At 39.9% G+C, this 16172-nt stretch overlaps 1 protein-coding gene and 1 pseudogene across 1 annotated transcript; one reads left to right on the forward strand and one right to left on the reverse strand.

Annotated features, from left to right (window-relative positions):
• Positions 1-298: 298 nt before the first annotated feature.
• LOC140235417 (programmed cell death protein 2-like) lies at positions 299-14304 on the reverse strand. Its single transcript, XM_072315442.1, has 7 exons — positions 14203-14304; positions 8879-9036; positions 8078-8330; positions 7246-7592; positions 6699-6830; positions 1350-1501; positions 299-465 (listed from the first exon to the last, which is right to left on the reverse strand). Exons 1-7 carry the CDS (start codon positions 14302-14304, stop codon positions 299-301), a joined length of 1311 nt encoding a protein of 436 aa, XP_072171543.1.
• On the forward strand, positions 10397-12568 carry LOC140234883 (uncharacterized; annotated as a pseudogene).
• Positions 14305-16172: the final 1868 nt, after the last annotated feature.

Genomic DNA, 16172 nt, shown 5'->3' on the forward strand with positions numbered 1-16172 from the left:
AAACAGACCACAGAATTTGCTTGTTTCTTACTTTGCTAGTTTTCTTTGAAGTAAGCTTCCACATTTCATCGAAATAATTTACTCTTTGAGAGGGGTGAAGTACATATACTTATATGATTAGCAAATCAAAACTTATTATTTGTCACTTTGATGAGTATTTGATTATTGTATCAGTCTCACACTTGATTCTCTTAGCGTGACTATCCTTACATTGCAAAACACATTTTGTAACTGCACTATTTCTATAAAATCAAATTTCATGGATATCCATGAAGGTCTGTGCAACAAAACTGTCATGTCATCTTTGCTGGACCTGGATTTGCTTCTGTGCACTGGTGATGGCTGCACTGTCTGGATCCTGCTGGACTGCAGCCACTTCTTCCCTGTAAAACTCCTCACTGTCTGTACTCCAGCAGCTCTGAGAACAGGTGTACACCACTACCACTCCAAACTCCAATGCGTGGCCTGTTAAAGGTGAGAAATTTAGATAAAGACGCAACCATCACGCATTGAGGATTTACTAAATGGTGGGATCCGACTGTCTGGTTTACTAATCCACTCCTTTTAGAATGAGGTTGTTCACAGAGATATGGGTTTAATACATGGTTATTCTGAGGAAAGGTCTGAATCAGCTACCTCTCCAATATATCAGCTTATTAAAGGAATCTACTTTTCAGTGTAGCAAAAGGGACACAAGAATTATTTATCATTTGCAGATGTAAAAAAAAAAACCCCAGCTTTTGTGCTTCAAAATAGTTCTAAATGTGAGTTAGCGATAGAAACAACCAATGTAAAAATCTTAATCAGTATAATTAATGTTAGGTATTATTAAATATGAGACCAGTAGTTACTAAACCGTCTACAGTTATGGTTTAGTGAGAAAATGGTGATATCTCCTTAGATTTTAGGCTTTATTGCAAAAATTCTTACATGGTAGGATGTTTAGTGATACAACTGACCTACACAAGTATCGTTGCTGGGGCGAAAAGACCTCGTATCTACAAAATGTCAAATGTTCAGGAGAGCCAAAAAACATGGCGGCCAAAGCACTGTGGCGAATGGGATAGCCTTTCCTTTGACATGCCGTGGTGGCTTCACTTTTGGAGTAAGACAGTTGGGATTTGGACAGGACATCACTTAACCCATTATTTGACCATTAATCAAAAAAAGTCATTTTCACCAAAATTGCAGATACAAGGCCTTGTCACACCAGCGACGGTATGCATCAAAAGCGATATCTTGAACATTTTTTAAATCACTGCTCCCAATGGTAAATAGAACCTTTAAAGCAAGGCATCACAACTTTTGCTGAACAAAACAAGCGAGGTGACTGTACATCCATCTCTCACCTTGTTGGGTTTGCAGCTGCATGGAGGGCAAGATTGCAGGCATGAGTTGGAATTCAAACTGTCGATGACTGCCACAGGACTGACATCTTGGGGGAGAAGTTTGATCTGCGACAGGTGTCGTCAGCCAGAGAGGACTCCCATTGTAGCTATATCTGAAAGTTGATCAATGGTCATTTCAAATGCTATTAAAAATCAAACAGATTGATACACAAGATGGATATTTTCAGCTCTGTTTAAAGTATAATGGAATCTTTCGTATACTTTACACATTTTTTAAAGAGTTGTAATTTGGAGTCAAAAGGGGCCTGAGCTTTTGATCCTAGCAGAATCTTGGTCAGAGGCAAAATGAAAAACAGGTAGGGAAAGCAATTTAACTCTTAGGCTCGAAATTCACAAAGATGGCACATATGAAACCATGGTTTAAACCATGGACAAAAACCATGGAGCGCCAAGTGTCGCACGGAATATTTCGTTATGACATTGGTCATTTCGTCGACAAAATGACCGTTTCGTTAATGAAATTATCATTTCGTGGACGGAATGTTCATTCAGTTGCAAAATGTTGTCATTTCGTTACAAAATAATCATTTTATTAACGAAATAACTGATTTCGTAACAAAATATTCCATGCGACACTAGGCACTCCATGGTTTTTGCCCATGGCTTAAACCATAGCTTCATTTGTACCACCTCCGTGAATTCAGGCCTTATGTGCCACGTTCGCATATTCTGCTCAAACACACAAACCTGCCAAAACCAATCTATAAATTGCCAAATGCCACAGTACAATGAAAGCATTTCTCGCCATTCTATTCCTGTCATGTGTAGCTTGCATTTTCTGTGGTGATTGACTATCACGCCATGTTTCCTTCTGGATTTGAGAGTAAATTCTAAGTTTCTGTCGATGTTATGTGTGCAAAAGTCATGCCTCTACAAAAATGTAGCTACTGGTCATTTGAAGGAAAAACAATCATAGATTAGTCATACAATTACATAAAAGCAAAGCTTTGCATTTTATCTACAACTTTGCTAATTACACGTCAAGGGTAACAAAAATTGATAAAAGTTACATAGATTTGACAAACAGAATGTTTTACTGAAGCATGACTATGTTGCTGTCTCAGAATAATGTGGCACACAGGGGGCTTACACCATGGCACATAAAGAGTTGAGGACTACACACAACAAGAACAGTCAGGGGAGGGCTAGGGGCCACAGAACAAAGAAAACAAAGGGGAGTGTAGGAGGTCATGGGCAAGAAGCCCAACAGGTAAAAAGGGAGGGGGATTAAGGGAGGGTGGACAGACAAAAGGCAGAGGAGGGTCAGTATTGATCCTGAGGACCATGGAGGGCAACCTTTGAAGGATAATGATGAATAGGGAGGCAACATCAAACAAGATAAGGGACAGCAGAGGGATAAAGAAAATAAAAGAGTGAAATAGCAACAGCAAGGGGGGGGGGGGGGAGCTGAGCAAGCAGCGAGCCTTAACTGGGTGTACCAAGAGGCAACAAAATGAAAGTGAGAGTCATCAAACAAATGCTCCCTCATTACTTCACCATGCAATTCTTCAAGCAACACACAACAAATGCAAGTTATCAAACATATAATTCGTTGGCTATCATAGCACATGTAAAAACAAAAAACAACAAAATCATACACAGATGGGCTGAAGGTACACAATTTACAGATACAGTCAGTCTTGCTGAAATCAACCTCGCATAAGTCAAATAATTGCCTGCGTGGGAGGCCTTTTCAAGTCCTCTTCTATTTATATTCTATCGATTTTAATCCCTCATAGGTCAAACTTTCTCTGAGTCAAAGCCAGTTCTTCAGTCCAAATAGATTCGACTTTACAGACTGTAGGCAAGGTTGACTGGATGTGCAATTGAATCCTTTTAATTGCTCTTAGAAATGGTCTTATGTATTAAAAAGTTCTTCATTAAATTTTAGGAGATTTGGTTTTTATGGATGAAAGAACAGTGTGCAAGTTGAATGCATGTGTTTGTTAAGGCTTGCGTGAGCAAAAGTTGTGAAAACCAAATTCCTATTTTTATTTCCATATCAAAAACTACGTGGATGACCGACACAAAGAAATTACACAAGAATCATTAGATTCCCTTTTCAGATGTTTATTATAAAAGATGAATAAATATTGTCAGCTATTGCACAAATGAAACGTGACATGATAATTAGTAAAGTGACAATCTGACATGTTGACGTAGAGTATAGATCTGACAACCCCCACAACAGTGATACTGTAATTAACAGAGCAGAGGTGTGTTAACATGCTAAGCAGGAGTGGCACTGTTTATATAGCAGAAGGCCGCCGCTAGTATAGACTAGGTCTACATGACAAACTCACGTGTGTATGAATACAGTGTACATGTGAATAAAGTTCCGAATATGAATCAATAGTTCCTGGCGAAGTCTTTGTCTGAACGCGATTTTGTCGTGCGCACGGAAGTTGTGGCTATCGCGATATGACGTGACCTGAAAGGCAACTCATGAAGTAGAAGATGATGTAGAGTACGAGTATAGAGATGAAAAGGGGGTCTCGACAGGCGGTGATGAAGTCGATAATGATGACGATGACCGCTGGAGACGCTTAAAGATGCGACGCTCCGTACATGGTGGGACTGAAAAGTCAAAACGGAGGTAGGAGAATGATGTTGATCTCAACCAGCGACGGTGGAGTCGTCGTGCCGGGAGATGTGATGTCTCGACGTTCGTAAAACAAAAGTACTGAACGGAGAAGAGAAAGGAAGGATGTCCCTGACTGACGATAAACAGCAAGACCGAAACTGCAGTGTCTCTGGACCGGAACTCTGGTAAGAATGCAGAGTCTACTTCTGCCGGTAGGAAAACCTCAGCTGGTAGGCTGCTGGTGAGTGCAGAATGCACGAAGAAACGACTCAATCGCAGTGAAATGAAGTGTGAGAAGCTTGATGTACTCGACGAAGGTAATTGATGCGAGAGCGTAGAGATTGTGTCTTGACTCGAGCAGGATCGAGGTGCGAGTGATTTGAAATAGCGTGTCGATCGAATGTGTTCGAGAACTGATGTTACAAACATGCGCGTGTTGAGATGCGAAGTGAAATATGCAAATAGGTACTAGGGAACTTTACGCGTAAACAATAACTGTGATTGGATTTATCACTATCAAAAATGAATATTAAAATACGCCTATCTACGCAATCTAGACCTGACCGTGAACTGGTCTAAACCGGAATGAGAGGTCAGCAATTAACTAGGTCGGCAAGCTGACATGGAATTTTCAACTCTCACTATCCGAGGCTGGGGGAAATTTCAGTGAAAATTAACGATACATGTGGATACAAATACAAGAAGTAGCGATGCCGCTACAAAATTAATATCAGGCAAGCAATCATTTTCTTCTATGTAATAAAGAATCATTTGCACACATATTAAACCACTTAAAGTGAAATGAACTAAACACCAGGTAGACTTCCTATGTATAATGTAATTTTGTTCCTACATTATGAAAAGCTTAGCTCTAAGAAACTGTGCTAAATTCAATGGCTTCAATATCTTGATGTCTTCTTTGAATAAAAAAGAATACTACTGAAGTAATTCACACTTTGTGAGGGATAAGTGTTAGATTTAGCTGTTAGTTGGAATGTTTGATTAGGTGTAAACCAGTACAGGAAACTGGAGATTGCAGTTAAAGTGCAGGTATTGCTGTCAGTGTTAATTGAGCTGCACTTAGTTTCGGTTTTATTTTGGTGGGCAATTGAGTTGGGACTATGGAAGGATTACCTGTGGTAAATAACTGGGAAGGGGGTATAGCTCTTCGTGCATTGTGCCTTCTCTCTATCCACAGTTAAGGAACTTAACCCTAAAAGGGCCGGGGGGGGGGGGGGGGGCGGAATCCGCCCCCCCCCTCGACGTTTCGCGCTATAATTCTGTAACGCGAGAAGGCCTCATCGCGAGGCTTCTTGACTTTCTTCGTTCAAGTCTCGCGCAACTTTTGAGACCAAATTTGCAACGTCCGCGCATACTTTTGCGAAGCCACGCCCATTTTTGTAACGGAATGTCGCTCCAAAACGGGCACAATTTTGTGATTTTGTGTACATTTCCTATGGAAAACAGTGCTCTGTCATGAAAGGCATAAAAACCTGATTATTTTTACAATTAATCACTTTCATTGATTAATTTTGTGCTAATTATGGTAGAAAAGTGGTCAGTGACAATTTCCAATGAAAAAACAAAGAAAAAACAAAAGTTGAAAAACAAAGAAATACATAAGAAATTTTGAAAACAATAAAATACATAAGAATTGAAATGAGTTTTGGAAGTTTTTGTGATGTACAATTGTTGAATATGCTAAAACAGATTTACAGATCAAAAATTAGACTCTCAGTGCTTTTGATTAAGGTAAAATATCACCTTGAGCTTAATTTGCATAATTAATTAATTAAAATGAGAAATTGATTGTTTCAAAAAATCTTATAACACAATCTTGTAGATTATGACGCGGGTCTCACGCATGCAAAATTTCATCGCGATCGCACCACTGATGGCCGAGATCTCAGGGGGGGGGGGTGGAATCCGCCCCCCCCCCCCCCCCCGGTCTGAGCATAGCCAAAAATGCCCGGCCCCTTTAGGGTTAAAAGCAGTATAAAATGTTTTGTTAGGAAATTAAGTTGGCCACATTGGACAAGTTTTTAACTGGGTCTGTGTTTAACTTGGGAAATTGTGTTCCTTTGTCCATAGTTGTGGAGGTTAGCTTTTTGAGTGTGGGAGAGGAGTTGGATTTTAGATCTCGTTGAGTGCAGACCTACAGTATGTAGGGGAAGAAAATTGTCTGAAAATGATGATGAGCTGGTGCTCATCATCAGTCAGTCCAAGTGTGTCATCTTCAAAGTCTGAAATATCTTGTGACACTTTGATTGATCTGGTGAATATGTAACTTTGGTTACAAAAATAAAGCTGCCGAAGTCAGATCGGAATTATACACCAATAGTTTAAATCTCCCTATGTTTGAGTATACAGTATGTGTGGCAATGATGGTGATGACAGTCACAACAATGGGACTGTGAGAAAAAGCCCACAGGAGTGCAATTGGGTGATGCCCTCCCCACGCGTATCTCTACACTACAGATGAATAAACACGAGAAAATTGTGGTGGTTTATTCATCTTTACTCTATCATGGTCATTCACATTACGTACTCTAATCTGGTAAGAAGAATAAGGAGGAGAAGCAGGAGGAGAAGAAGAAGGAGAAAAAGAAGAAAAGAAAGACAAATAGGAAACAAAAGTAGGAGAAGATATATGCTCACTACCACAATATACACTGTACATACCAACAAACTTTGGTCATATTTACCTAATGCACTGCTGTGGACATGACTGTATTTTCTTGGCAAACTTTTGAAACATCTTGTCCCCATGTTTGGCCAGTGATTTTTCATAACCTTCACCTCCTCCACTTCCACCTCTTTTTCCTCCTCCTTTTGACCTGAAGAAAAGATGAAAACAATTGTGCTGATGATCAGACTTTCATTATCACAGCTCATCAATTTGAATGTTAATAATGAGGAAAGTTTAGCCACAGGTTTGACAGCAGTTGGTAACACGTGTACAGCTTGAATCATTTAATAATAATAATAATAATAGATGGTTTTTATACAGTGCATTTCACACTTGATAAGTATGTCAATGCACTTTACAGACTATCATTACAGACATGTCATGGAGACTGTTCCATTTGGTTTCCACGATATATGATACGGAAATATGATGATACAATACATTTTGTACATACACTTCATTGCAACAAAAATTATCATGGTCTGTGAATCACATCTCATATGTAACTTTCTTTTTTTCAAGTCAAATCTCATGAGCAGTTTAAAAGTACACAGAACACCTACCTGGAGTCCCCGGCCTCTTCCCATTCTTCCATTGAAACACCTTCCCTCTGCTGATACTCTTTCAGCAATTTCAGCTCATGAGAAAGGGCTTCCTCCACACTCGGACTGGGCTCCTCAAAGACATCGACAAAGTAGGGGACAAAAAGCAGTTGTGGGTCTTCTTCAGTTCCACCGTTCAAAGTTGCTATCCGACAATCAGGGAAGACTCCCCCTCCCTGGGATGTCTGTCGCATGGCAGACTGAAGAGAGAGCTGTTCCATGCACTGCTCCAACTCCTGGGACTCTTGCTTGATGCTCTCACGTGACGTTAGACTTTGCTCGTTTGTAGATGATATGTGGGCTGGGTGCTAGTGAGTGCATACATGCAACCAAGAGAAAAATATGCATTGTCACTTGCAGGGATGTCATCTAGTACAACTCTCCTATATTCTTGATATTTTTTTTTTTAGAAATTATACTCGAAGGCTCATGTGCCGATAGATTCACTGTATTTTGGTTGGGTTTTTAATAGAGGGGTAATTCTACAGCATTTTTAAAATAAATTTCTATTACATTTAAAACTCTATGCTGCATACACTGTAAAGTTCAAGAAGAAAGAAATCGTGAGAGGTACCAGTGTTCTTGATTTGATTGCATTTCTTAACCAATCAAGGATGGGCTGATTTTGCTAAATACACATTTCCTATAGGCACTTGCAAGAGTATACTCGAGACTCATCCTCAACGGGTCAAAACATGGAATGAGAAAGCATACAGGATATTCACTTGATGAAGCTACAACATGTGTCATAATGCTAAAAAAATAAAGTGAAGAGTGAATTAAATGGTCTCACTTGAATGGATTGAAATGAAGTCTGCTTGAAGCTTCCACCATGAAGGGCTCCAACAACATCTTGATCCACTTCAGCATCATTGCCCCAGTCATCTGCAGCATCACCCCAGTCATCTGCAGCATCGCACCAGTCTGTGTCAAAGGTCATAGAGTCGTTGCCAGTCTGCGCACTTTGGTGATGCTGGCTGGAGTTTGGCGGTTGTGTGCTGGACTGGGCAGCATCAGCAAGTTTCTGGGCTCTGAAAACCCTGAAGCTACATTACACAAAATACGACAGACATGCTGTATGTCAGAGCCAGGAATAATGCTGTTCACACAAGGAGCAAGTTTGGACAGTGCTTGCAAGATATATAAATGCTGTTTAAAGAGTACAAATATGATTCATTTGTACAAAGTCTTGCTGCATTGTGGAAAGTAAAAGACTTAGTACATGTACATGTCATCAAAACTTGCGCTATGCAGAATGAAACTCCTTGTGCATAGAATAGTCATTCCAATTTTCTAGGTTTCTTGTTGGTTTTCAACAATGTAGTACCACTGTCAGAATGTACATCTTATTGCCAGTTTAAATGTAGGTTCTATAAGCTCTCTCATACACACAACCCTTGAAAAGATATTTGAATTTAATAAGCAGAGAAAACTTTAAAGCCGAGATATTTTTATGTCAATCCAATTGGCTTATTCCTGTCAAATATACAACTTAAGCTGGCTGTTGCCATTCAATACAGGTGTTTACAGCATACATGTTGGCTTTATGTGTTATCACAGATCACTGTGCTACTGAAAAGGAACTGAAACAAACCTGACTTTCTGCTGACACTGGTCTGAAAGACAAGTGAAGACATAGATGGTACGGTGATAGAGGGAGCCCTCCAAGGGGCAGTAGAGCTGACAGACCAGGGTCAGTGACCTCTGGCACATGTAACACTTGGGGTGACGGGTACCAACATACATCCAGTCCTGATAAATAATGCAAACATTATAATTGATTACTTACATTGTACATAAACTTGACGAAACAATCTCCTAAAATAAAGGCACAGGAAAAGAGCATCATTTGCAACTTACCAGGCCTAGTGGCACATCAAATATCTCATCCTCTGATATGCTAATAAGCCTCTAAATCTAAATCAAGAAAGTGCGCAACAGCCATAAGGGATTTTTCTGTTCTCACACTTAAAATCAAACGACAAAAACAAAACAAGACAAGGAGCATTAACTGCCCTAAATGGTAGCCTTCAGTGTAAAGTATCTGTATACACCATCAACTAGAATTTACATTGTAGTACCTGGTACCTGATAGCATGCTTTTTCTCACATTTCAACGCCTTTAGTTTAGTTTTGTTTTGTTTGTTTTTTTATACTGAAGAGGTAAATTTCATACATAGTTTGAGTTTTGTAGCGGAAAAAAAAAAAAATGTTTTAGTTTTGTAGCTGTAAGAAAAAAAAAAGGTAATTTACGGCGATTTCATTAAAAAGATGGAACTGGGTTGATAAATGAACTAACCCCAGAGCGCTGCAACAAGTAACAGCGAACATGTTGAATGAAATGTGATATTGAACCAGACAAAGTAAAGAAACACACAAAAAACTTGCGGCTGTGATGTTACAATGAACATTTTTTCTACAAGAGTTTGGAACAGCTGTAAAAGGTTTAACCACTTGTGCCACAGTCAGTCAGACAGTTCTCTATTTTCATGATATACAAACAAAATTATTGTAGTGTCAAATCAAAGATCACAAAGTTTGTCACCTCTTCTCAACATCTCCAACTTCTTTCACTCTCATGATCTGAGCTGAGAGACTGTGAGTCACACAGTGTCTCAGATCATGAGAGTGAAGTTATTCAGAAATGCAGAGAAGAGGTAACAAACTTCATGAACACCTGATCTATTTGTGATCTACGTGAAGGACTGACCAGTACACCAAAGTTTAACTTGTTACAGCTAAAAGTTTAATACACAACTTTAATAATAATACTACTACTAATATGATTGAAAACAGAAAAGAAAGGGCATGCAAGACATTGAATTAAGGCCTAATGTGTATAGACCTTATCGCAAATAGCGTTTGTCGCTGGGTGGCGCTGTTCGCTCAAAGGATTGTGGGACAGAATAGGGGGCAAACAAAAGTTCGGTCCTCTGGCTAGTCTGGCCAAGGAGGTACTAGGCGAGCAAGCAGCAGCAGCGAGCCGCGGGGACCGGATGGGGGAGTGCACATAGCTATAGAGACAGTGGCCTTTCGGAATCAAACAAATTTTGTTGGATCCTTCATTCAAAGGAAAAGCCGAATCTTTGTTTCAGGATTGAAAAGTGCAATCATGACTGATCATGCTGATGGTGCTCGCAAGTATTTACTGCTTTCTACAGCAGAACTTAAGCAGTTTTTACGTGCTCGACGAGTGCCTGTAAATGATGAAAGGCACAGTGAACTTGCAGAAAAGGCCTACTGGGCAGAAAAGCTTGATTTTCCAGTGAAGCCCTCTGATAAGGAAGCTGAAAAAGACATTTCAGAGACCCAGCAGAAAAAGCTGATACTTGATGGTGGATTAACCAGACTTCCAAGACCTGAGACGCTGACAAGTGGTTGGGAAGATGGTCCTACCGGTCTCCCTGACACATCTCGTGATCATTTAGATAGCTTCATCAAAGCTGGTGAGTTTTTTTTTTTTTTTTTTTTTTTGAATAGGGCCTAAAGCTTTCTTAGTGACTCTTTAATTCCCCAAATGAATGGATGAATATGTGAATAAATAAATAAATGAATCTAGAGTCTAAAAGGTGGAAATATCAACGAAGAGGAATAAACATGCAAGGTGTGTAACCAGCAATGGTCCATGGTAACAAGGTAAATCATGGTGAATGAAATGCCTTGTTACTACTAGGCTGTAGGAAAAATAAGTTCAATTCATTTCTATTCATTTCTTAAGTAATAAATTACAGTAGAAATGTTTCATGAATATTTTTATGCACAGGAAACCGAAGGATTGGACTGGTAAAAACAGAAGGGAAGAGGACTCTCGCTCTTGGCAAAGGTCTTTACATGTCTGGTCATGTGCAGTCGGTCCAGTATCATGGCATCAACCCAAATGTTTGCTACTGCTTCGTGCGTGGAAAGGTAACTAGACCCAGCTATATCGTACCCTGTAGTTTCTTTTCAAATTTAACTTTTATTTGGGAAATAATGATATAATGTATACATTTACGTCTGTCAGGATATGCTGTAAATTATTTAATTCTATTTAGAGTCATGAAACTGTAAGATCATAGACTCAACCTGTCTAAAACTAAACAATATTGCTTTCTTCTGATAATTATGTAAATGTTGTGATGACAATTATTACTGCCTTTATAAAACAGTATACATGTACATGCACTGTCTGCAGCCATGTCAATGTGTATGTGTTTTATGTTCTGCATACTGTATTGATTTTGTAGGTTGTTCCTCAGGTCAAGGCTTCAGAGCAGGCCTATTCGACTTGGATTGTACTACAGAAAGAGACTGCAAGAATATGTACAGCTGAATGCAGCTGCTGTATAGGGTAAGGTGATGATGCATTTGAGATAAAGTTGTTCAGTTATTTCTAGTTTCCTGCATGTGTATCAGTTTCTTGCTAACAACGATTCTGCACTCAAATGGACAGATGACAAGTGGTTTTCATGCCCAATAGAGCTGTATATCTTTTTCTTTTTTTTAATGGGAAAGAATGATTGTTTAGGGCAATACAGAAATATATGGTCTGTACCTATATCAAGAACTTTGTATTGTGTTCCATCAAACACATCTTAGTAAATGCCAGTTAATGTTATGAAATTACATGTATGTTTATTTATTTATTTGTATTATCTTTCAGTGTGCAGGCCACCTGCAAGCACATTGCTGCACTCTTGTTTGCTGTGGTGGAGGCTGTCGAGGAAGGTCGCAATTCTTCATGTACATCTCAACCTAAGGCATGGGGACTTCTAGCAAAAAAGAGTACCAAAGAAGCACTGCATCAGCCACAGTTTGCAGAAAACATCAAAGTTGTTAGTGTAAAGCCAGATGTAATGCATCAGGAATCAACTAGCAGCCGAGGCTATTGCTCCAGCTTCGATCCGAGACTTCAACATCATCGTAACAAAAAAACTATGGAAGACTTCAACCTTGAATGGCTGGCGTATATACCAATGGAAACTGTGGTTTGTTGGCCTATAACAAGCGCGATTCCAGTGAGCAGCATGGAATCCCTAACATTGATGATGTTGTCAGATATGAGACTGTTGTCTCCTGTGACTTTCTGTTGACTGTGCGAGAAGCTCTCCAGAATCAGGGAAGTGTTCAAAGGATGGAGCTTAGCACACACCAGCAGCAAGTCATAATTTCCAGCACAAAACAGCAAGCAGACTCGAGTCTATGGAAAAGGCACCGTATTGGACGGATAACAGCTAGCGTCGCAGGGGATTGTGCAGCTTCTGTCCAAGAGATGGAATCATCCATGGTCACTCCCCACGAGTAATGGGATACTATGGATCGCCATGTTCATCAGCACTCAAATGGGGAAAGAGTCAAGAAAAGATAGCTATCAGGCAGTACACGGCCGTCCATCGACTAAAATGCAAGAACTCAAACGTACGTAGTATGTGAGGAGACTGGCCTATGGATAAGCACAAAGTTTCCCTACATCGCTGCTTCTCCTGATGCCATTATCTCATGTAAGCGCTGTGGTGAAGGACTTTTGGAAGTCAAGAAGCCATTCACCCACCATGCACCGGAGATGCATAATCAGCTCATCAGTGAGTTTTGTCACACAGAAAGGAAGCTGTTTTGATACATGAAAATGGGACAAACCATCTGAATAGACAACACCACTACTTTGCACAGGTGCAAGTTTTGACCGAAAGATCGGTCTGTATCTGTCCGTCGGGGAATGTTCCGCGGAGACTGCGTCTGGCTTCACGGATCCCCTCCGTATACAGACCGAAGTCAATGATCCCAGCTCCTGTGTGGAGCAACGTGCACAGATCAAACGTTACGATAAACCAAAATTCAGACTGCTTTTTTACATTCAAACAAGTTTGACATGACATGACACATTATGCAGCAATATTTGGGGTTAATTTCTCACATTGTGCAATCGAAATACTCACAGTAACTCGGTTATAATGCAGAAATTTTATCCATATCGCAACATCGCCGTTCGCTAGCAGTAAGTCGCCATTTTGAATCTGTAAACCAATCACATGCGAGGTATGTGTTTAGTGAAAAAAAACATGTAGAAACTACCTCGCATGTGAGTGGCTAATAGATTCATACTGTATGTTTCTGCAGTTTGAACGTGACGACGCGACGGGCTGGTTGATGTGTGTTTTACGTTGAAAATTCTACCGAAATGTTGGATTATTCATTAATCTGGTGAGTGTAGTCTATTCTTGAATAGTTGATATAACTATACAAGCTTAAATTTGCCGACCTAGGGCCGTGAATTAGACGCAATAGAGAAGGGTGAGGTACCTCACCCAATTTTCCATAGAGACAGTGGTTAAGAATATCCACACAGCAATGTGGGTACTGGTACCTTCCGTCTGTCTACGGAGGACAGCGTCAATGGCAAAATATAAAAGAGTCCTCCGGACAGACGGATCTTTCTGTCTAGGTTCTAGTGCAAGTTCAGCTGTGCCTGTGGGTAACTGGAAAAAAGTGGTGTGACTTTGTGGTTAGAACTGTCTCTAGCCTAATAATCTACACGTTGAGAGGATCAGGCTTGACCATGTTGACGGTGAATACATGGTCATGGAGCACATTCATTAAACGTTTAAACTGAGTTATTTTATGCTATCTATGTCAACAATTAGACCACTATTGTTTACAGATGCCACAGTTTTAGTCAATCTGATATCTCATGGAGGTGTTCATTTCACTACTTCTCATCTCACTTGGTGGCGTGATGAGACATCATTCTCGTTCTTATTTATTAGTTACGTATAATATTCAGAACATTAACCCACACAAATTTAAACGTATGGGATAATAGCGAAAACAGCGACTGGGCTGAAACAGCGACTGGGCTGTGTATAGAGTAGGGCCCCCTAGATCTAGTTACGCATGGGACAACTAGTTAGTTGGTCCGTATATCAATGTAATAGTACTTGCCGGTTTACCACCTATCTTATTCCATTCCCATGATAAGGTCGCCGCACCACCGATAACACTGTCAATAATTCCAACCAATGTATTAGTTTGAAATTCTGCCATTTATGCTGATGCGCTGCGATGTTTACAGGACGCTGTCTAGAAGGTGAGAGAGTCAACAGCGCAGACATGGCTCCCGTGAATGCAACCAAAATATCGTACGCTTCCATACACTCCACGTGGTTCTGTGGCAGAGTGAGTGAGGAGGGCGAACTTCGAGATTGCGCAATGGAAGTTCCAGAGAAATAGCAAGCGCAAGCAAGCTGCCTGTAATGACAGAACAAATTTCCTGCCGCCTTGAAAGACTTCTGCTCCAGGCGAATGTTTTGTACTGGTACTCAATATCAAAGCGTTAAAGACCAGTACAGGGAACTGGAGATTGCAGTTAAAGTGCAATTATTGTTGTTAGTGTGTAATTTAGCTGAACTTTGTCTGGATTTCATTTTGGCGGGCAATTTCAAGAGTTGGGATTATAGGGATTAACTGTGGTAGATAGCAGGGAAGGGGGTATAAATAAGCTTTTTGTGCATTGTGCCTTCTCTGTATAGGTGCTTACCAGTAGGCCTACACAGCCAAGGAACTTAAATAGCAGTATAAAATGCTTTGTTAGGGTCGGCCACCTTGAATGAGCTTTTAATTGGGTCTGCGTTTAATTTGGGAAATTGTGGGAGACGACTCCTTTGTCCTTAGTTGTGGAGGTTATCTTTTTGGTGTGGGAGGGAGAGTTGGATTTTAGATCTCGCCGAACTGCAGATCTACAGTATGAAGGGGAAGAAAATTTTCTGGTAATGATATATGATGCGAGCTGCTGCTCAACATCAGTCAGTCTGCGAGAATAATCAACACTAGTTGTACCGTCTCTGAAGTTTGAAATATCTTGACACCGATAGATCTGCTGAATATGTAACTTTGGTCATGGAAATAAAGCCGCCGAGGTCAGATTGGAACTATACACCAATAGTTTAAATCTCCCTATGTTTGAGTATACAGTATGTGTGGCAATGATGGTGATGACAGTCACAACAATGGGACCGTGAGAAAAAGCCCACAGGAGTGCATATGGGTGCTGCCCTCCCTGCATATCTCTACATTGCCTAATGTGTTCAAAAGTTATGCGATTTTGAAGTTTTATAGCAGCTATTGCCGGATGGAAAGTCTATACAGTTTGAGATGTCACAACAGGACAATGATATAAAGAAAAAATAAAGAAATTATTCTAAGTTCCACAAAATTTCATTTTTTCTTTTTAGTGGCAAGTACATGTTCCTTTGACTTTTGACATATTTTAAGTGTAATAATTTCCCCTTTGCCTTTAAAGAGGCATGCCAAGTACTCCTTCATTACAGTGTATGCCAGAAAAATTATATTACACATGCCTGTTGAATTTTCTTTATATTTTCCTTACATAACTGTCCCATGACATCACAAATTCAGTCTTTTTATCAAAGAATGGTCCATGAATTTAACCAAAACTTAACAATTCCTAAGTTTTGATTGACCATTGTTCATTCATTTGTATGACTATTTCCTCATCCGTTGATGTACATACATATGCAGATATTTGTGGTAAATTCCCCTTTAAACTCGGCTACATGCACAACTATTAGTATCCTAAATATCACTCATTTACACTTTTGACTTCTACCCAATTTTTTATGTGTCAATGAGTGTGAACAACCATTCTGTCGTTTTATATCAAATAACATGCTCTCAAACAACACTTCAAGAACAGCACCTGCATGTTCAACTTCAATACCCTAGCATGAAAGCAATTGTCAACAAGTTAACTTAAATTAGGTCAACACATGTACCTAGAAACTGGCTCTATGTACTGGTACATGATTAGGGAGAAGATTGGGATAAAAGCCATTTGGAAAGCTGTGACAATGAACCTATTTAATGCACTCTCAACAAAAAACACAAACATTGGT

The sequence above is a fragment of the Diadema setosum genome, chromosome 11 (genome assembly GCF_964275005.1).
Source record: "Diadema setosum chromosome 11, eeDiaSeto1, whole genome shotgun sequence".
NCBI classification, from domain to species: Eukaryota; Metazoa; Echinodermata; class Echinoidea; order Diadematoida; family Diadematidae; genus Diadema; species Diadema setosum.